This window comes from Diadema setosum, chromosome 14, assembly GCF_964275005.1.
Source record: "Diadema setosum chromosome 14, eeDiaSeto1, whole genome shotgun sequence".
NCBI lineage: Eukaryota > Metazoa > Echinodermata > Echinoidea > Diadematoida > Diadematidae > Diadema > Diadema setosum.
Window position 1 is genome coordinate 34,524,559 of NC_092698.1, and position 23,354 is coordinate 34,547,912.

The window sequence follows — 23,354 nt, forward strand, 5'->3', positions numbered from 1 at the left end:
ATATGTTGATCAAATGCATATTCATGCAGGCGTAGACTTGTGTCGGGAAAAAATCGTAACCCTTTCCCACAGTCGACTCAAGCAGAAAAATACACATATCTCGAAAGATACATCAGCGTTTTCGCCCAAAAATCATATGAAGGATGATATATTCATATTTGATATATGTGTGAAGTTTCAAGGGATTTGGTGGTAAAATAAGGGAGATACGAGGAGGTGAACTTTCGAGATTTTTTGTCCTTCCCTCCGCACAGCGCTTCGATGACCGTTAAGAATTCAAAAGCTTTGGCCTCTTATCAGTGAGTTAATTGCACCCTAGCCCCGCGCCTGAAACTTTCAGTTCAGTCTCTCTAGAGAGCCTCAAGTTTCCTTCAATCAATTCTTCCAAGGAGCAGCATTTCCAGGGGCACACCCGAGGGGCACATTGTCCCTCCAGTCTCACTGGCCCTAAGGACACGTAGTTCTCTCCATCACAGGCATCCACTGTTTTCACAGCCTCGCCAGAAACATTGCCTTATCCCCGTAATCGTCGTGTCTGTTTGCGTTTCAGCGATTCTCACACTCGCCTTCCCCACAAGACTTGCACGTCTCTCTTTACGGCTCAGCAGAACTGACTTGAAATTGACTGGCAGATTTTTTTTCCTCCTTCCTTTTGCCTTTCATTTCCAGTAACTGTTGTTGTTGTGTTGTTGTTTTTTCTGCCCATTTTTACGCTCATGCTCTGCTTTGAAAAAAAATCCCAAATCCCCAAATTCCCTGACCAGGGACACGCTTGTATAGTCCCAAATGATGGGAAACTGTAATATCAACAGATTTGCATTCTGCATTTTTGTTCACAAATAAGATAATGCTTATGAGTTATATATGATAGAAAACTCCTATACAACGCATATATACACTGTACCCCCCCCCCCCCCCCCCGCAAAAAAAAGAGAAAAAAAAAGAATTCTATCAAGCAACTATAACCCGTAAAAAATCCATCCTAACTTTTCAAAATACAAACCACCTTCAAAAATTTGCTTCTTTGCAACATAATTGGCAAACCTACCTATACATCCATGCAATTTGAGCAGCAAAGTTTCTACAGGTCTGTATCAATCTAGGAAAGGTGTGGGGGAAAAAGTATGCAGTGAAACTTGGCTGCTCTCTATCAATCAATAGGCTGGTGTGAGTCACTGGAAATTCTGGCAAGCTTTTTTTTAAAGACCAGGAAGTCTTAGACACACCTTGTGCCCACCTGAATGCATGATGCCAGTCAATCTCTGTTCTCCAGGGAGCAGGAGGCATAGCGGTCACTCCATGTCAAGGAGTTGGAAGACCAGTTCAAGTTCCCAGATGCTTGTGTCCGATTACCAACAGGTAGCCACCCCCTTCGCTCCTTTCGATTCAAAGACAGAGGCTGATTCTACACAAAGATTACCTAAACTTCTCCAAAAAATCTCTCAGAAAAGAAAAATGTTTGCAACCACAATCTTTACGATTTCAGAGATTAGTAAGAAAAATGAGAATTTGTTGTTTTCTGTAATTAAAATACATTTTCTACATGCCTACATTGAATGTCTACAGAATACCATAAATGACCTCAAACACACGTGTGTATTCACAGACACTCTCTCTCACACACACACACACACACACATCATAAGTCACTGCGATAAAACAAGGGGCAACATCTCCACGAGGACATGCGAGATATGAATTACAATCCTCTCTCTTTTGGGGTTTTTATTACAGAGCATCCAACCTGCTGCGCACGTTGCCATTCTTAGCAGGTACAAACTGTATATGCCATGGAAGGGGTCAGGAGAAAATGAATCACACGAGATTGACCTGGAGGATTTCACACCACACCTGAAGAGGCACAAACCCCAGGGGAGAACCAGAGCCGGTCACTCTACCATGAATACCTCATGAATAATTTGAATATTTTACGAGAGATCGCAAACAATGATGTGCCACTGCAATGCTCGCTCGCCCCACTGAGTCCTGAATCCGGAGCTGTTGCAGCTTTCCTTGAATCTATCTGCCCACATCCCATGCTGGGATATTACTTACACCTTTCTGTGTCTGCTAGTCATCCAAGATCCTGCATGGTTGAATGCCATGCGAGGACAGAGTCTGATTCAGAATGATGACTCCACTCACACAGAGGAATACAATTTTAAAGGACTGATATTGCAACAAGCAACAATATTTCCTGTGACTATGAACCATCTTCTGTGTGCCTCATTATAAATGATACCCCGTAGTTCCAATACTTTTTTTTGTCCCCAAATCAAACAGACAACAAATCTGAGCAGCAGTAAAACTCAGAAGAAAAGCAAGTGTATTACCGCCATCTTCCATCAAATACATTAGTATATATGGGACTGGTATATCTTTGTGAAACTATACCATATCTGCCACTGGATTTCAATCTCTCTGTTAAAATCAAGATGGATGTATTTCGAGGAAGAAGAAAAACAAATAGTGAAAAATTAATAGTATACCCTTTTTGATAAAATCCAATAATTCATATTGCATCACTCTTCTTTTGAAAGCAGGTATAACTTTGGAAAAAGACGGAGACTGAAGAAAGTGGGCAATATCAGGTGACCTACACAAGAATTTCAGGCTAAGACTAGCAACACAGCACTCAACAAGTATGAAAAAAGTACGAGACCCAATATTGAAGACAGAACAAAAGCTTTTGCCTACTACTATGTTTCATCTTTTTCTGCTATGCCTTACCCGAGTTCACTATTTAAGCTCTTGATGTCATTATCACTATCATCATTATCATATTTACATCATTTAGCTTTGGCCATTTTTTGCAAGGCACTTACATTTGCATAGCAGTAAAATGTCAACAGAGGGTTAAGGGGCTGCCTCTTGCGGCAACATTTAACCACGGCAGAGGCAAAAAAAAAAAAAAAAATTGAAGGAATATATACATTGTCGACAAGAATTGGAGGGTGCGGGGAGTTTCGGCTGATGCCGCGGAGAGTGATTACTTGAAGCTTTCCCGTCGGTCACTCTGCCACTTAAGGACCTCATCAAAATTCAATCGTACTCGCGCAGCGAGGGACGGTGCTGCGAACCCAAGAAGAGCAGTTTGCCACTTTCCATCGGGGGGCAAAAGTGGCGAGTGTGCTGGGGAATGCAAATCATTTTCAGTATAGCACGGAATTGCGACGACATAAATATATCTGCAAATTTCCCATCATGCCTTAAAATGCTATCATATTTTCCCATTCACAGCAGCATCTGCAGGATAAGGAATTGAGCAAAACTCAGGCACACCAAAACACGATGATGCATCTTCATGACATCTAAAGTCACTTCTCTCTTCCTGTATCTTTTTTTTTTTTTTTTCTCATCCACAGGAAGAACACTACTTAAACTAACTGTCCAGAGACAAGGAGCCCTGCAAATCAATGACTTTTCTATACCCTATTAACTGTGTCTATTCAGCCTTGCTGGGCTTCAAGCTAGCAGTGGGGGCTATTATATTGACAGAGAACTCTCACCCGCCAATTGTTATATCTATTGAGGCTCTCAGCTAAGGAAGGGCATTGTTGCAAGGTCTGGATGTTGACACAACAAAGGCCATCTAATGTGCAAACTCTCTCTGGCGCTAGTCTTGGATCAGACCTTACCCTTACTTGCTATCTGACAGAACTCCTGCTTTACATGACCTTCAAAGAAGTAGGAGAGAATGCTTCACTGCTAGGTACTGTCAGTGTTGATTTCTTTGTGCCTGAAACTGTTCTCATGCAGATGACTAGGTAGGATAAAGTCTACAGGTAATCTGTAATGTCTTCACAATAATACTGGCATACAAACCAAAGGCAAATAATAATAACATAACAATCATAACATAGAAATATCAACGTGTTGTGCATTTCAGTGTGATGATAAAAAAAAAAAGAATGTTGACAAGCATGATTGTAGTTCACTTTCATGGATCATTCTGTTAATGAAAACATCATACTGATTGCATAAATAGTAGTAGTACGTCACTCCATATTTCTAGGATGACCCACAGCCACAGGTTAAGATGGGGCTGGTGGTTTCCCTGGTGTTTGGGTTTAAATCCTGTAATGCATCTTTTGTTGCCTTCCAACCACCACACCAAAAAGTGCAAGGGATGGTAGGCTCCTCCGTTTGTGCACCCTATGGGACTCCACACACCCCAATGAGCATGGTTATTCCTGTTCCCATGCTCCTGAGCAGTAAATCGTTAAACCAGTCATGGGTCTTTCATAGCCGCACAAAGGCATCACAATGAGAACAGTCTCTTTCCAGACTTCAGAGTTCGGTCCTCCTCGAAGAAAGGGGTTTATCCCATGGGAGATGTTGTATGTAATAGCATAGTGAACTCTGTTCTCACAAATTTCCTCAAACGTCACAAAACTAAACTGGTAATGACAGCTCTAGGTATTTGGAACATGGCAGTCATGTCAAAGTTTCGATCATGAGATCTGTAATTAAGATATAGGCATTAGAAGTACATTGACCTACAATGCATAATGTTTTTGTTTGACTTTCTAATTCATCCCTACAATCTTCCACATGCCCATAAGAGACAAATGACAATATTCTATGAAAAAAGTTACCATCACTATAAAGACAGTTCAAAGGTGATCCCCCCTCCCCCCTTCCTAGAAAAAATGACTTTATGTGGTAAAGAATGGCAGTTATCTCAACTAGTGGCCTGACTGCTACCAACAATGGACTCTGAGACGGGTGCTGTGCACTTTCCAAGACGCAGCATCAGAAAAAGGGTGTAGGGGCGACCTTCATGGGGCGTTCCACAATAACCGGTGGTGCATAATCCGCATTTAACTGCGACATTATTCCTCACATTGCGGCCACATGCCATGCCCCATCGATCCATCTTAATCCACCTGCAAATTAACGGGTAAAGCCCATCAAATATTCATGAATGGCTCGGCCGCTCCACAGTTGGTCCAACATGGATGCGCTAGGACTCATTGTGCCACAGACAGCATATTATCCCACCTATTGTTGGGCTTTGCAAAGGGTGAAGCAGCTGAAATTGAGGGAATTATGTCTCTGAAAAGGTGCTCAGAATTGAAAAGACAGGGAGAAAACACATTCACCCAACATTGATCAATTGTGGCTGGCTTGATGAGAGGCTTGCACTCAGATCACAAGAAAATTGTGAAACATCACAGAAAAGGTGAAAATACACATTTATAAATGCTAATGGTCTCACTCTAACCATTTCTCCAAATGTCAGACAATTACCTTCTGGTCATCCTGACACAATGCATGCTTGTGAAGTAATTTACACTGTCTCTAATTGCTTCAGACACTTTTATGCCTTCTCTTGTGGATGGGGGAAGGGAAAAAAAAAAACTTTCATGTACACAGCAATCTCACTGCACATCTTGGTAAAACTGCATACCATTTTACAGTTGAAGTGTTAAAAAGAAAAATTGTATTCAACTTGAATCAATGAGAGAATCCTGCACTCTGAACTTACAGTGTATTGAGTTCATACCAAATTATACAACAAGGGCCTGTATAATAGCAAATATGCATCTAAATGCTTGGAATTACAGGGCTTGTCACACAATGCTACATTAATGAGTGGACTACACCAGGGTCTTTCTAACTTGCTCAGGGTACGTAATAAGCCAGTTCGGAGTTAGCTCATGGGCACATTGGTCCGAATGACATTTCCTTTTTCTCAGTCGGTTAGGGGCACTTCAATCGTTTTAGAGCGACATAATGCGTAAGCTTTACATAACAATTTATGGAATTCATTGATCCTGTTCAAACAAAGAATGAACTTGCGTCAACCAGATGACCACAATGATCCGTGAATTAACACTTGGGAAAGCATCCATTTCGTTATTTTGCATTGACTGTATTGACGATCTCTTTCTATTGATATTGCCAAATACCACTTTTGCTGCCAGGTGGATGTGCTGGCAAGCAGCATTTATAAGTATTTCATGAATAATCATTACATTACAGATGCTTATCCCAGTGAAATTAAAAACCAACATGCCTGTTGGTCCGAATGACCATGTTTCTGCTCATGCGCAAAGTGGAACTCCGAACTGGCTCATAGATACAGTGAACTAACGGTACTACTTTGCTTGGGAAGTTTGCTCAGGTTACGTACAGAGCATCTCAGCTGCTTTGCCACATAAAATTTGTTGGAATGTATGCAGCTTCTCACCATTCCAAAGTGTAGGGCAAAGAATGGATGGAATTCCATCCTCTGTAAATCTACTTGCTTGGCCAACAGGTGTGGAAAACTTATTGCACATACTGCCAACGAATAGCAACTATGCAAAAACATGACGAAGCCTTGTCTCAGCCACTCCTGCTCGTCAGGAGGTTAACTCCACTCTCCAGAAACTGAAACTAAATTTGAGTAGGATGCCTCCTACATTCTGCCATCGAGTGAAATCCGACAAGAACAGGTGGGACTTCCGTGGATTTGCTCCCTACCATGCACTAATTTCTGTGCTGAAAGCAGGGTGAGAGCATACTTCACTCAAAATGTACAAATGCGCTTGCTGGTCCTCAAACAACTTATGCACCTTGTGGGCCTACACTCAGCACACTTTTTTTTCTTCTACTTGTCTTTACCTCGCTCTCTCTCTCTCTCTCTCTCCTTCTACCCATTACGCTACTATGACCCCGTTTACAGTGCGAACCCTAACCCTAGCCCTCCTTCATTTCAGTGTAAACGCGCAAAAGGCCAAATGCGAGGCCAAAATTGCCCGCGCATTTGGACACGCTCTGGAGGTGGTCTCGGCCGCGGCTCGGCCACGGCCGAGCCCGGCCGCAAACAGGGCCAAATGCGCAGCCAATTTTAGTCTGGCTTCCAGACCCTCTGCCCGTACTATTTTCGCCATTCACGATATTAACCCCCTCAACGTCAAAAACTAGTATAGTTTAGGGTGGTTTTGTCCTGCAAAGGATTTTTCCTTCGACAAAGGCCTTTGCCCGAATGGCGACTTCATCGCCACGGAATCCAGTTGGCAAAGGGTCTGAAAACCAGACTATACCAAATTGCGTTTGTTTACAAGCAGAGCGCCACTACGACAAAATATTGAAAGGTTTGAATTAAAAGCGCGGCCGAACCCGGCAGTGTAAACGGGCAAAATTGCGGGGCTCAGCCGCGACTCGGCCCAGCCCCACACTGTAAACGGGGTCTATGTGTGTACCCATGTCATTTGTAACCTCAGTATCAATGCACCATAAAAGTACATTATTCTCTTTCATTCTCTGCAATTCCTCTGGTTAGATCCTTGACTTAGTAGTATTTCCCCGTGAGAATTGCATGATGAGGTTAACAATGTCCATACAAAGTCATGATATTTCTACAATGCAAAGTTCAATACGTCATGATTGGAAAGGGAGAGCTAGAATTGTAGTAGCTCAAAAGATTTGACAATAGATGTGAAGAAAAAAAAAACTGCCCCATAATGTTTTGCCTCAAAAAATGCATTTTCGAGGGAGGACAGTCAAATGGCAAGCATCTATCTGCCGAGACAGGACGTTGGAATAGACAGAGGGAAAACAGAACTAGTGGTAGTGTCATGGGAGGGGTGTACAAAAAAAAAAGTGATTGGTGAATGCCTCTGAAAGCCCACTCGTGCCTTCTTCTTTCATTCTTCGGCAAAAGGCGAAACCCGCAGAAATGCAGCAGCAAGGTGTGTTTGGTGTAACTCGAGTCAGCTGATGAAGTGTCTGTGCAAACAACGTGCTGGGATTTCACGCTCTTCCAAAGCCTGCATCTGTGGACTAATACGTCTGTCCTGGATGGGACACTGGCCCAGTGAAAGCCTCTCGCTAAAGTGAAATGAAAATCCGCCTATTTTAAGATGCCCTGAGAAACTGGGGATTGGGGATGAGGCTGAGGCACTTTGGGCCATCCAAAACCTTTATGGCAGTGACATTTAAACTGAGTTAATGTACTGCCTTGCCAACTTTTTCACTTAGTCAGCAAGTTTACGAAGAATGAACTAAGTCTATGTCTGCAGTGATCCGGGAGATATGTTTTTTTTCCCCCAACAAGTTTCTGCAAACTTCCCCCGCCTGGAGAAACTAATTGACGGGATCACTTCCAGAAGAATCTACACAGGAAAACAAACTTTGAATCATGTTTTGCATACTCTCCTACTGTGAGTCCTACATCTTTGGCTCAATATACTATACCTGGCTGCCTTGTTTTCACAAAGCAAAATAAAATAGAAATATTGCTTGCTGACTCTCTTTCATTACACAGAGCTCCATCACATATAAAAATGTTTCCATCCACTCTGTTTAGAGTACACGATGGAGCAAATTCATTCCACAATTCTTAGGAGCTTGATATCTGGCACATCAAAGAATTCTACAGAACTGTCCTAAAAAAAAAATCTCTGCATACTTTTCAAGTAATGAAACATTGTCACAAATTGCTACGGCAGCATTCGGTACATTTGCTATTCAGATCTTGTGCTGCCCGGGACAAGAAGGGCTTTTTGTTCATATTTGATCTACCGACAGCAAATCCACAATTTCTCTTTTACTTTTATTTGTATGGATGTAGACTACATGCTTCATGCAAACTCTTTTTCCAGTCTGAAACTTTTGTCTACTTTTCCCTCATAGTCTCCTGGTTCCCTTCCCTTTTTGTACATTTGTATACCATGCTGTCATTCCTGTACATACGTACATGATACTGCGCCACTGCAGAGACACTAGCATTCCGCTGCCAAACTCCGTAATCAACACATGTCGTTCCGGATATTGGCTGACAGCCTGCACAAAATGGAGATGAAGCTAACTCCCCCGTGGGGTAAGGATCATTTACCAACAAATTGATCACAAGAGTTGCGGGCGCAGATAACAAGGGCATCACTGCTGCCTGCAGGTGCCAGGGAAAGCCGATTGCAACTACAGATTACATGTGTGTATGCCAGTGTTTTTCATTCCTGTCAGTGAGTGAGAAGGCTACGGTAAGCAAATATTACCAGTTTTTTCCACCTGTCTCCAATTACACAAGCTTCAAGAGCTTTCACATTAAAACAATAACAAGCAAAACCATTTCATGATACCACTATTACAGATTACATTCAAGATGCATAAAGTACTGAAAAAAAAAATATTGTGTGCAACACAGAGCCAATGGAACTTGTTCAACTAGAAGTATGAGTGACATGTACTCACTCATTGGTATAATGCACTAAGTGTGTCTTGCAGATGAGACCATAGCACTGAGGAATCAATTTCAGTGACTTTTTTCATACATACTAAAACAGACCAACTGAGTTTAAAGGGACTGTAAAGTACTGGTTGAGGTGGGGATTCATGTTTTGAACATTCCTAAATAAAAAGTGAGATACATTGTAATGAGAAACCTCCTATGAAATATGAAAGAGCATATGTAGTTTTAAGAAGGATTCAACATTTATCTGATGAAAATTGGTTTTCAAATGGCTGAGATATCCAAAAAAGTGACAGTAATAAAAGGCGACAGGTCACGCCTTTTATTAGGATCTCTTTGTTTCACCTTGTTTTTGGATATCTCAGCCATTTCAAAACCGAATTTCATCACACAAACTTTTGATACCCCTTAGAACTGCATGCTCTTTGACATCTCATAGAGTGATTTCTGAATATCTTGCAAAAAGTTAAAAGCTAAATCCTCATCTTGACCAGAATTGTACACACCTTTTAAGTAATGATTGACAAGTGTTAAGGAATATCAGTCACCTGGCTGGGAAAGATCCATCTTGTTCATTCATACATGGCCATGTAGGTGACTGCATATGATATCTAACCCTTAATATGTTTTTAACTGTATTACAAATATTTGAGTTTTCTTAAACTGTCAACTTCTCCTGCCTTGACAAAGAAACAGAACATGTGTATCCAAATTAGTTTTGCTAATGCTCTCAATAATGTAGGCCTACTCCTTTCATTTGATTACACTCATGCAAATTAACCTCTCTCTACCCTTTGCTGTGAGAAATAACCCATCCCTTCACTACTGTACATGAATAATGTACATGGTGTTGTTTCTTGCAAATTCAACTTTTCAATACATATCAAGAATTGCTTAGAACTAACAGACTAAGAGCATTTTTATCATGCTAAATCAAAAGTAACAGCTAAATCGTACAACTAATGTAGATGCTACTCAAAATATTTATAAACTTGCCCTTTAATTACCCAAAATATATACAACAGATACACTAAAATGTTGCATAATGTGATGTGCATGCTTGAAGAATTCTGCAGCACAGTCCACAGCAGATCATCTCTTATTTATTTCATTTCCATTCAGACAATAGGAAACATGGCAATGTGACGCCACCCCTCCTACACCTTCCCACAATGCTGGTATTTCGGGGCGTACAAGGTGGATAGATGGCGGAACTCCTGCAATTTGACGCTAATTGATTAATGGATCCCCGTCTAAAACATGATGACAACCTCGGCAAGGCTCTCATCCCACTCAAAGCACTGTCTGACAAATTTCATTACCCCTCGCCCAAAGATGGCTCTTAGTGCATTTTAGGAGGTCCATCAATACGACAATCAAGGTCATAGAATTTCTCCTCACTCAGAAACGAAACAGAGGGGAAAAAAAGTACATGTACCACCGCTGTTGGAATATCGGAAGTGGAATTCATTTTTCACAAATGAGAAATCAGTAATGGCAAAGTCTCTGTTCGTATTGAGACAATTTAGCCCTCTGGATCTGAGGGGTACTGCCAGAAGTGGTCGGCATTCTATGCAACAATTTTGTTGATGAAAAGCCACCGAACGGCAAAATAAGAATGAAAACAACTGCATCCTTTGGCACACAGTAATTTGATTTCTTAGCATCAAATGCACAACATGAGCACATGCAAGTCAGCTGAAAATTGTCCTTGACCTTGTCACGACTTCACCAGGACCTCAAACATCTTCATGTAAAAGGAAATACTGAACTAGTTACCCATTTCTAAGACCTGACAAGATACCATGTACGAGTATTACTGTACACAACATTCTGCTTCCAAAAAGTTTTTGGGCAAAAAAAGAAGAAGAAAACAAACAAACAAACACAAACAAAAGAAAGAAAAAAAGAAAAAGGCTCAAAGGCATAGGCTGTTGAAGTCAAAGGTTCTTGATTTGCTCATTCTGTTATATTTCTTTTTATCAAAAAAGAACAGGAAACCTCATTAGACTGTACAGACCTTTTCATGTAGGTCTGAATGTGTAAATTCTGAAGTTCTTACTACTCAAGTAAAAAGGTTCAAGCGCAAACACATTATCCCCTCAGCACATCACTAAGCTTAATGAACAACAACAAAAGTACTTTACAAAGCAAGCCAACATTGTGGACACAATCCACGTACAAGATACATGTATGTGCTGAGCTATTCCTGACTGAAGAGACAACCCTTGTATGCATCATGAAATCTCTGCACTGTCAAGAGAGCTTTTAGACTACCATTTTACCTGTAAAGTTAAAAGTAACGGCAGTGGAGTGCATCAAATTTCATTCTTTTCTTCTACTCAGCTAGGTCTGGCTTCTTTTCCTCTTCTTTCTCTCTTTCCTTCTATCTTAGAGTGTTGAAAAACTCTATAATAAACCCCCTCCCATACTGTATACCCCATATATTTAGCCAGTCTAATTTTGTGTGTGTGTGTGTGAATCAGGACTTCCCAACATTTTCGCGAGTGATTGAATTCGCAATTGTAAAAACACAGTCTGAACAAAGAAATGTATGCGTGCACGTCACATTCATGTCATGATCAGAGTTAATATTTTCGTGTGTATCTAAATTCGCGAATAGCACCCGGCTTGTAAAATTTGTGAAATTAAAGACCTCGTGAAATTCGGCATATCACCACAGCACATGCACACACTGCACTTGAGTTTGGACGAGTTTCCAAAGCTGAAGGGTGCAGTACACTCAAAGGTAAGGGGGAAATATCAAGCGAGACCTACAGAAAAACACAAAACAGAAGATGAGAAAAGAGTGGAACAAAAAAATAAAATAAAGGAAAGGTAAAGAAATAGTAGATTGCATATTACCTGTGCATACATAAAATGTACAAAATTTATTGCTTCATTCTACTGTATCTAGATATTTTCAATGACTCCATGAATTTGTGTTCATCAATATCGTAAACACAGCATTAAATTAGGAAATTCTCTTCCATATGCATAATATACATGTACACATGTACATTGTACAAGCTACATGTATGTGCCTCTTAGAAAAGCAAAGAAAAAGATACATGATGATGATGATGATGAAGTCTTGTATAACGCCGGTATCCGCCAAGTCAGGCGCTCATGGTAACCATGAGTCATGGTTACCAACATAAACAGGACCAAGTGAGTGCACAGAACTAGAGTCATGTATCTGGCAAGCACCATTTCATCAAAAATCTGAAGGCCATCACATGATCAACAAACTGCTTTAGCTCCATTTCCAATCACAGATAGAGTCTGTACTCTTAATCAACTGATTTTCATCACGGTAATTTATCCCTGCATAAATCAGGAAAAAAAGACTTTGGTTGTGGCAGCACGTAAAACCCTCAAAGGCGATGATGGTTTGTGAAATCATGATGCATAATTTCAAACTTGCAAACATCTGTAATCTCCTCCCTTCACTGAATATGAATAAAGGGACTGAGGTCAGGAAATGATAAATGCCATCTTTCACTGTGCTGGGTTAGTGACCTCCTCATCTCTTTATGCTAGAAGAATAATTCCTAGTCTATCACAAACTTAGAAAAAAAAAAGACAAATCTAAATTTTGTATTGCCATTTTTGGGGTTCCACACAGAATAAAAAATTGCAGCATGTACAGTGTACACTGTTTACTGTATTGCATTGATTTGCCATACAGTGAGTGTATCTAATATCTGCATTATACCATATGTTTGATCTGAGCCGACAATGTGTACAATGTAATAGTTAAAAAAATATGGTATAATGATGTCAAAGAACAGAAAGTATGCTTACCATCACTTTTCAGCAGACTTGTCACTTACTGTGTGATAATTTATATACAGTGCAAAAGTATACTTTAATATGTCCACAGTATAATATAAATGCTATTACTGTGTGCATGAAAATTTTCACTGAAAATGATAATCACATTGAAGCAGATACACTGGGCTAGTGAAAAAAAAAAAACCCAAACAAACGAACAAACTGTGCCTTGTCTTCAAGCACTCTTGCACAAATGCTGTTTCAAAATGAAACCAGAGACTCTCATAGACTTACAATAGAAAATAATTACAAAATCATCAATCTACATGTAACAAGAAAGTCATGGAGACATTACTTTTAACTAATATTTCATTCCAGTTTTGATGTATGCATTTGGAAGACAAACGCTCTATGGATACAGTCTTGAAAATCTAAGACATATACCACCATGCATTGCTGTCAACCACAGATGTAGAAAGATTGATTCTGGACACACCACTTCTGACAAGATACAATGTATGGTGGTAAGGTATGCATTGTATCATGTCTGCCGCCCCCCTCCTACAGTATACACTGTAAGTATGCCATATTTGGCGAGTTTAATTTATCATAAATTGGAACTTCCCAACAATTTTATGAGAAGTTACATTCACAATTCTATAGTACAGCAATGGAATGAAGAATCTTATTATTCACTAATTTTCATAAAGCAAAACTACAATCCTGCATTGAAAATAAAAATGCTATAAACTTACCAAAAAAAAAAAGTGTCAACATTGCCATTCCTGTATTATTGAAATAATTTTAAGATCATTTAAATGTTCCTTAAGTAGACATTCAAGGCATTCAAAGTACATACAATCTACTAGCACAGTCACCCACAAACATAATTTAGACACTATGCACAATCATGTTTACGTGCTATGCTTGTGTTATACTGTACTACTATATAAACAGCTATACAACTGCAGCTCATTCACGATCAGAGTTGATAGTTTCTCGTGTTGGAAAATTTTTGAATAGAACTTGACACACGAAATTCACAAAATATATGGCATACAGGGATTAATTTTCCTTCTCGAAATTGAATAGCAATTTCTGTCGATGGACACACATTTTCAACAAAATGGTATACAAGTCTATGTAATGAAACTGCTATGTAAATTACATTTTGTATAGCAGTCATACCAAAATGCATAGCAAATTGCTATGCAATACCAGGAAAATTATTCCCTGGCGTACACCTTGCATATAATATGATTCATCTACGTTCCCTACATGTACTCATATTGTCTGCTAAATAGGCACCACAGCCACTAATCCACAGAAGGTATCCACCATCGTCTAAACCAAGAACCGCACAGCGGGGAAGAGATCTGTCTTTGGTCGCTGCCACGTGGGTTAGTTTTGACAGCTTGCTTATTTTCCTCAAACTCTGGTATGCCTGGTATGAAATCTTCAGGCTACCTCGCCTATTCCTCTACAATGAACAATCCCGCCTGCTGTGCACTCTCACCATAGACATTTATACTGCAGGCCCAAAAGATGAAGTGATGGGTACCGGTAACCAATCCTGCTAATTATGCTTAAAAAATACATACCACAGGATTTATTTGTACTTTAAAGTCATAACATATTAAAACAAGTAAATTTACTAAAATTACCTGACCCAAGATATACTATAAGTTTAAGTGAATAATCTAAGGGCAAAAATGAGGAAGAAAATATGTGAAGATTTTCCAAAAAATAAACTGTTTTGGTTTTGCTTGAACGATAGAGTAAGACATTGCGAGGAAGCAGAGTGACCAAGGGGGGGGGGGGGGGTGGGTGGAAGAGGAGGGGTGTTCCCCCTTACACAGTAGGGAACTTTGGCAATTGCAATCTGGTGCATACTTTTAAACAATTGTTACTGACAGAAGTTCTATGGAAACGTCCCCTCCCCGGTCTCATCTCGCAATAGTTATTAATCATAGTCATTAATACAAACCGACTGTAATCCAATATGTCTTTGCTTGAGAACTGAGAAACATTTTCATGGGTTAAGCTTTGCACAGGCGGGATAATCTCAAAACTTGGGACTTGGGTATTTATCAAATATTTAGAATATCTATTCATGGGATTCGGCGTGATAATTTGTTTTTAGAGTGGGACAGTCAGAATGGGTGAATTGTGCTAGTCTCATGCTCAATGCGTGAGAGTTGGCAGCCCTGCATTCAGATCAAGATCTGCATTATTTCCATTCTATTTGATTGCATAATGACCGAAATTAGATATTTACAATGGTACATGTATGTGTACACACTCTGTGCATTTCCTGCCTTATGCCAATACAGAAACGGCTTTCAATGGGAAGCGAGGGCAGACAATGATTTATTCCAAGTTGTTAATGTAAAGGACCGTGTTGCAATGTTTGTTTCAAAGTTTCAAAACATTTAATCCTTATGGAATTTTGCATGCAAAATCAAAACAGATGTTGAACAATTTTAACAATGAACATTATGTAAGCAATACCAGTTACAGAGCTCTGTATTTATGGTAAGATGACAAGTTACAGCTGTAGTAGGTGTGCCAGGCAACCATGACGACTTGTAGCTCAGTGTCATTCAGCGATGGTTGCAAAATCTTATTTTTGACTTCTAAAGCTACTGTAAAAGTGGAAATTTTCGCAGGTGTTGAAATTTTTGACGTTTTGCGCAACCAGAAACTAGCGCGAAAATAAGCATGCAAATATTTTTGCTTTCCATATGTTCCTGTGTGGGATGTCTTGATTCCGTGGAATAAAAAAACATGCGAAACTCTTCTTACCCGGCCAAGCTCGAAAAATTTAGATGCGCGAAAATATCCACTTTTACAGTATAGATCTACAGGGCTCAACACTACCTTTTTTTTTTCTTTGGTGGCCCTCAAATTGACAAATGAAGTGATTTTTTTGTGTAAAATGAAACATTCACATGAGTGCGTCATTTCATGTCAGGAGGATTTCTTTACAATCGATTGTTGTTTTTTCTTCACAATCGATATGTCACTGGAATCTTATTCTTTCTTCAGACCCTACACAGTTTTAGTTGAAGACTGGAAGGATAATTAAGGTTATCAAACAAACAGTGAGTGTACCACCAACAATTCCAGCTCCAGTCAGTGGGATTTTTACTTGCACATTATGTATACAGATGTAGGGCATTCACTTCAGGCTTTGTGACACACACACACACACACACATGACACACGCACACACCCTTTCTACAGTAGATCTGTTTAAAAGTGTAAGAATCTTTAGCCACAGCACAGGAGGAGTGAAAGAGGCAGACGAAGAAAAAGAAGAAGAAAAGAGGAGGAGGAGCAGAGCAGATTTAAATCATTTAGCTTATATAATAGACTCCTATTGTTACATAAATTTACAGCGTTGTGGGATGGATTGGGAGCTGGGAGCGCTTGGGCGCTTCCCGCTTGTATCAAAATCGAGGAACTGACAAAAGTGTAGCCCGCTGTGCATGGCGGTGTCTCGAGCATGAACAGCCTAGCCGGTAGCCTCTCCCACCGCAACTCAAGGAGTCAATGACTGCAATACTCACCAACAATTCAACTTTTTGACATTCTCTAGGTCTGATGCTCGTGCTTTTGCAAGCACCATGCCCTCTGTCAGCTTCACCATTGTCGAAAAATAATGTGACTCTGATGTATCTGGAGAGAAATATCAACAAATTCCGCGAACAAAGTTAGTTGTAATGGAGGGAAGCCCTCGAGGACGATAAACGATGCGGGCTGCAAATCGAAGCGGCGTTTGCGTTGCCCTGACAAAACAAGGACGCACGTATGTGGGCTAATTTAGCCGTTTCGGTCGGCTTTCGTCGCGGTCGCGTTGTAAGTCGCCGATTCTCTCTCTTCAAAACCAGCGGTAGGTGAGCTGCTTTTAGCCACTACTGTGCGAGCGGATGTATGGATGTTGCGATCTCAGTCCCGTGTACACAACGATCGCTGGCTAGAGCCGAAGCCTTTCTCAAAACAAAACACTAGCGTCTACGCATACGTTGCTGGCAACATACATGCCTCATTCATAACTGTTGAAAGTTCGCGCGTGCACCAGCTAATAGCTACAACGCATCCTTCTTCTGCGGGATGCAGTCTGCTCATCCCCAGCGTTACGGGGAGGCTAACTCCCTGTTGGCCGTAGCTAAAACCGCCGCCGCATCGGCGATGCGTGTGCGTATTTACCCGGCATGCATTTCTAGAGGAGGTATGTGCACTAACGAGTTTTTTCATTGGCCACAAGATTTGGTAGCAGGAAAAGTTAACCCAATCGCAAAACGTTTTCGTTAACTATCTTATAGCGGCCATTTTAAAGTGAGAGGACAACAAACGCTTGAGCTATCTAGCTAGCTAGTTGTACATACACACGCACGAGCTTGCTATGGGCTGATACCTAACAGTGTTACATCTATTGCGGATGTGTTTATGAGCAGATCGGATCCGGAACGAACATGACAAACCCAGCAAGTGTGTCTCTAGAGACTCCACGTCTGGCTGAACCAGCGATCGCATCGGTATCGTATCAACTATCAACCAAAATTAGTTTTGTAGGAGGCCAAGGCTTCAACAACAAGATCCTGGCTAGTATCAGGGCTGCCAACTCTCACTCATTGAGAGTGAGACTCACTCATTTTTTGGTCCTTTCTCACTCTAACAGTTAAAACTTTAGGGGCCTATTTCATTAAATTTCATTGTTAATCTCACTCATTTTGACTCCTAAATTTTACTATGGGAGTCTCACTCTCAACTAGTCTAGTTTCCAATGTTGGCAGCCCTATATGAGCATGATGAGTTGGGTTGGGGGTTTGTTGGGGGGCATTTTATGAATGAAGCATTTTGTGACAAATATTATAAACTGTGTAACGTCAATTACCGTATGGTCGCCACTTGTGTAGGCCTAAATTCTTGTGCACGTCCGGCTGGCGAACTAATATCGGCACTGAATTAGTTCGCCGCCCCTAGCCGGCCACATATTATTAGCGTGTGTGTTATACATACGCTTCAATGAAGGAGGCATTGTCGAGTCGGTCACCGCGTTTGAAAATCTCCTTTAATCTGCCACCTGAAATCCATTCTAAATCAAAAACATCCTTGCATTAAAAATGGTTTTATCACCTATTACATATGGTAAAATATATTTTGATTAAAATTATTTGTGTTTTTACGGAGGAAAAAGGTGAATTACGAATGTATTTTGAGAGTGATGAAAATCCGTCGCCCAACCTGATCTCCGATCGCGGCGTGCGTTACATGCGATGTGAATGTCTGGCGACCTTAACAGTGGCGACCATACCGTAATTGACGTTAACGGTAATACTGGTGTCGTTAGTGTCTAACTTTAACAAATTAGATCAGATCTCACGTAGCCCAACCAGACGTTGTTAGTACGCTGTGCTACAGTACGTACGGTGACTGGGTTGTGTATAGTTAGTTGGGTGTCCAACACATCGACACCCTAAACGGGCCTAAGAAAATGTTTTTCTATCATTAGTATCAATAGGTATGGTAGCCCTATTACATATCGACCACCCTTTTTGAAACCGACCGCGTGTCATTGGCGCACAGAACGCTTCAATAGTACGCACTTCACTGCATGCAGAGCACATAAAAATGGATTGGCTTTGACCGTTGATGAGGATGGTGTGGGAAAACGCGAAAATTCACTGTTCATTAATGGTTTTAATCAAGGACAAAATTTCGAATGAATATTTTCACCGAATCGTAATGTAATGTCTATGGAAGTTTCTAAAAAGCTTCGTACAACACGGTGTTCAATACAACTCGGTTTGCGTGCATTGTCAATGCAAAAACAGCGGTCGATCTCAATAGGGAGCTTTACCGCGGGGAGCTGAAATGAGGCGATATTTCTGCACTGAAACTTCGAATCGAAAAGGGAACAACGGCATTTGATAGTGCTGGATTTTCTCAATCACGTAGGTCAAGTATTTTACGTGAATTTCAGTGTTAAATATTCTTATCAAGCAAATAAACATTCCAACGGTCGATGAGTAGTAGGTCCAACCATACTGTACCTCGTCCTAGGCCTACTTGAAATAAAATTTATCTCACAGTTTGCCTGAAATTTTACTCACATGTAAAGAAAATACTCTAAATTCACAAGCGCGCATTAAAATTAACTGATTAAAATGTGATTTGCGGTGGTACACACTCCAAGAGTCCAGACCAAGATAACTGCTTCGAACGCGTGGGTTATTTTGATGCGCTCAGTTGTGCCGTAATTTTGAAATCAACACCCCTACCCTCCATTGACAATAGGTGTGAAATGCACGTAATGCTTTTCCAATGTGCATTAGTAATATACGGTATTGTTTTGCTGTTGATCTTGTTTATTATCAGGTTTTTCAGTAATATTTGGACATCATCAAATCCCCAGTTAAGAATACAAAATCACTGTGCGCAGTCTCATGCTTGAAACTAAGTTCATATAGATCCCTAATCTATTTTGGTTTGATACAATTTCATATCATATTAGAGTAAAAGCCCCAATATTCGGCCGGCCTCCAAAATCTGGACACTTATCACTTATCACAAGCCAGCAAATTCTACTGTCACAACACACGCATATAATATCACATCGTTTCACACACTGGCAAACTCGTTCACCACAGGAAAGTGCCAGAGTCACCTCAAAAAACCCATCTAAAATCCTAAATTTTGCCGTCAAAAATGCAGAATTGCCGCAACTTTTCCAAAGCGCGCGCGAATTAGGTCCTGTGTAAAGAATCAGGGTCGCAAAAAAAGCGCTAAATATTGAAAAATTACGCTGTTCTGTCGCGAGATTTTTCACTTATCGCAAGCTCAGAGTGTGATGTTACTGTATCCTCAAAAACACAAAAGAAAAACAAAATGTCCGTACGTGCCGATGCAGTGAATAATAGGGGCTGAATGCAAGTGCCAAGTCACCAAAATTCAGACACGAACGGGCGCCACAACGTCCCCGATGCAACCTTGCACCAACGAGGTATGGCGCGCGCTCATTTTTCAGCGGCCTTTGTACGCGTATTGACATTGCGCGCGCATCCGAATTTGGAGACGCTGTCCGAATTTTGGGGAAATGACAAGGTGATAATATTAGGGGATTCTGTGAAATTTTATGATGCATTTAAAGAAATCAATATGGGGAAAAGGTACATGTAGGTTGATGTACAATGTATTTAAAGGACAAGTCCACCTTCATAGACATTGTACATAAGGATTGAGAGAATGCAGCAATATTAGTAGAACACATCAGTGAAAGTTTGAGGAAAATCGGACAATCTATTCAAAAGTTATGAATTTAGTAAGTATCGGCGCAATCACTGCTGGATGAGAAGACTCCTACAGTGTATGATGTCACATGCGTACCACAATTTAGGAAAATATAAAGAGAATTTCACAAAATTTCATCTTGAAAAAAGTCCACATTCCCTTGACTCGTTACTGACATATGTTATGGGTAATGTTATTCCCATCGCCTTTAGAAAGAGGCAAGTCAAGTGCTCTTTTATTATGCGAAAAAAGTGAAAATATGTTGAATTTTCTTTACATTTTCTTTATACTGTTGTACTCATATGACATCACGATCCTTAGTAGTCCCCTCATCCAGCGGTTCCAACACAAAAATTTTAAAAATTCATAACTTTTGCATCGATTGTCTAATTTTCCTCAAACTTTCACTGATGTGTTCTACTAATATTGCTGCATTCTCTCAATCCTTATGTTTATGAAGGTGAACTTGTCCTTTAATATACATTATTATAGATATAATTTTGTAGAGTATTATTTGAGTTGAAAAAATATTGCAAAAATGCTTAAGTGTCTGGGGGTTTTACTCTATATCATATGAAGACAGATGTTAACGATCTTGAATCCCCTTGGATTCATTTAAATTTAATTCCGAGTTTTAAAAAAGGTGTTTCAGCGGGAGAAATTAGATCTCAAGCGGGAGAACAGGAGATTTTGCGAAAATGGGCTTTTGGCAGGAGATCTCCCATCGAAAGCAGGAGAGTTGGAGTCTGTATTTGCGATTGAATCTCCAGACTGACATTTTAAATGGATAAGATGATTATTTGACAGTGATTTTTTTTTTTTCATGCTCTAATCCTTTATCTATTGTATATATGCACACTGCAGGGCTGAACCTTGATATCCAGAAGAGGCTGATGTACAGAAGCCATGGAAGGTGAAAGGCTTCTTCAGCGCTTGAGAGATGGCACACAGACTGACAATCTTGTTAAGGATGTGCAAGTGGGTATAATGACATTTACCTGCTGACACTGATCAGACATGCATGTCTGATTCTGATTTATAATGTACTCTTACATTCAATTTAAGGACCCTTCCAGCTGATATCCAATTTGTTTTTCAAGTCATTATCACCACAAAACCTGTTGCTGTTTGATTTTATGATAATGCCAATCTTGATTCATCTTGACACTGCTAGAAACTATAATTCTACTGCAATTACAGATTACATATTTATTTTTGTTTGTCTTTCGCTAGGTGTACTTTGCACCTGTTGGTAAAGTCAAACAACCCAGTTGTGAGATTGCCAGCAAGTATGGGCTGACTGCAATGAAACTGCTCCGTGCCTGTGTTCAGACAACTAGCAGCCTGGGACTGGGCTCTAAGCACCTGATTGCTGTCACCAGTGTGGCGCACACATGCTATGACTGCATTAGGGTAGCACAGTCGCAGATGAAGATCACCCCTCTTTCACTGGAGAAGCTGTTGTTCCACATGATGATGCAGCTGGCCAATAAGGGCCTGCTGATGGATGCCATGTCCTTCGCCAAGCTCCTTTTCACTCAACTCGGCATCAGCAGACCGAGGTTTGAGAATGCAGATGGAGTGGACAATGAGTTTGATACCATTGCCAAGCAGGCTTTCAACCAGCTGTGGAAGGTGTGCGCCCAGATCGAAGTCTCATCGAAGACCGGCGCCAGACATGAGCTAGTTCTGGATGCTCGCAACATGGCACTCGCCTTCTTGATGATGACTAACCATGAGAGTGCTTGGGTTGCGGAAAGGGCACTGAGGACCGGGATAGAATTTGAGAGGCACGCAGGGAAGGAGGTGGCATGCTCTGAACGTCTCTTTGAATTTTTTGATGGGGTTGCAAAGGGGTTGCTTCAGACATTGGAGAGCAAGCTTGTCAAAGGACCACGAGTTTCTGATATCTCCAAGATGTTCGGTCCAGTCCTAGAAGTGATTCTGCAGCTTGCAAAGTACTCTTTTGCTTCTGGCAGAGCACATCATGTTTTGGATATGTTGGCAAGAGTGAGAAAATGTGTGAGCAGAAGTAAAGTGCAATCAGAGTTTACTGTCACCGCAAGACTTGTTAGTGCAATTAATGACAATGTTGGCCTATCCTGCTCACTGTCTACCACTGCATGTGAAAGCAGGTCAAAAGGAGCAAGGGGAAAGGGTACCAAGAAGCTGAACAATGGTGGGATGCATCTAACTTCAATAGTGGAGCAGTTAGAGCACACACATGATGTCATAGCAAAGATTATGGAAATAGGAAGTGTAGAGGCTGCCCTCTTCCAGCCCATGGTAGACTCATACGAGCTGCTTAGGAAGCGCCTTGAGAATTTCCTCAGCAAAGGAGAGTTTGAGTGTACTGCTGCCATATACAATGCATCACACAAAACTCTTCTCATGTATGTTGATGTACTGCAGTCCTATAAGGAGCATCTCCAAGTCTTATTCCAGCACCCAACGGATGGCTACCGTGGCATGACGGTTAGTCACTTCACCACCAAACTGGTCAACAAGCAGCTTACAACTCTCAACTTTCTCGCAAACCTGGCTGTCCAGGAACTCAACACTGCAAAGCCGCCAATGTATGATGAGGTCGAAGGGGATGCCTTTGGGAGTAGGGCCATCACTGTCTGCAAGAGAACTAAAGCTATCATGGAAGATGTCTCAGCAGGGGGCGGTGGCGTAATCTCAGTAAATGAACACAGATGGTTAGGTTAGTATGTTTTCTTCATATGAATGTTTTAAAACAGAACTTATGTTTAGGGCACAGTTTCTTTAAAATGAATATAGTGTTAATCTATAACATAATAATCTCACACATAACCTTTTCTAGCTATTTATCCCTCACTAATGTAGCTATTAAAATCCTCAGAAATCACAAGGGTAGATCAACATTGACATTTATCTGGTAACTTATCTTATAGATTACTTATGGTGTATTATGTTAATTTATAATTTATTATGATATTCCTTTGTTCTCTTCATGTTCCACTGTCTGCTCTTCATGTCAGCATGTATTTGTAATTTGAATATATTTGTTCCTTTTGTTTAAGATTTTTTTTTTGGTATTGTCAGATTTTTTTTGTTATGACTTTTTTGCAGTTTG

At 40.6% G+C, this 23,354-nt stretch overlaps 2 protein-coding genes across 2 annotated transcripts in view; one reads left to right on the top strand and one right to left on the bottom strand.

Moving 5' to 3' along the window:
• Window positions 1-16,858, bottom strand: part of LOC140237427 (cilia- and flagella-associated protein 410-like) — a 92,553-nt gene extending 75,695 nt beyond the window's left edge. Inside the window, exon 1 of the mRNA XM_072317350.1 lies at window positions 16,531-16,858. Coding sequence (XP_072173451.1) covers window positions 16,531-16,610 — 80 coding nt within the window. The 5' untranslated portion in view covers window positions 16,611-16,858. The remainder of the gene's footprint in view (window positions 1-16,530) is intronic.
• Window positions 16,859-17,405: 547 nt separating this feature from the next.
• LOC140237577 (separin-like) overlaps window positions 17,406-23,354 on the top strand; it is a 34,685-nt gene continuing 28,736 nt past the window's right edge. Inside the window, 3 exon segments of the mRNA XM_072317512.1 lie at window positions 17,406-17,499; window positions 21,119-21,232; window positions 21,488-22,961. Of these exon segments, the coding sequence (XP_072173613.1) occupies window positions 21,161-21,232; window positions 21,488-22,961 (1,546 nt within the window). The 5' untranslated portion in view covers window positions 17,406-17,499; window positions 21,119-21,160.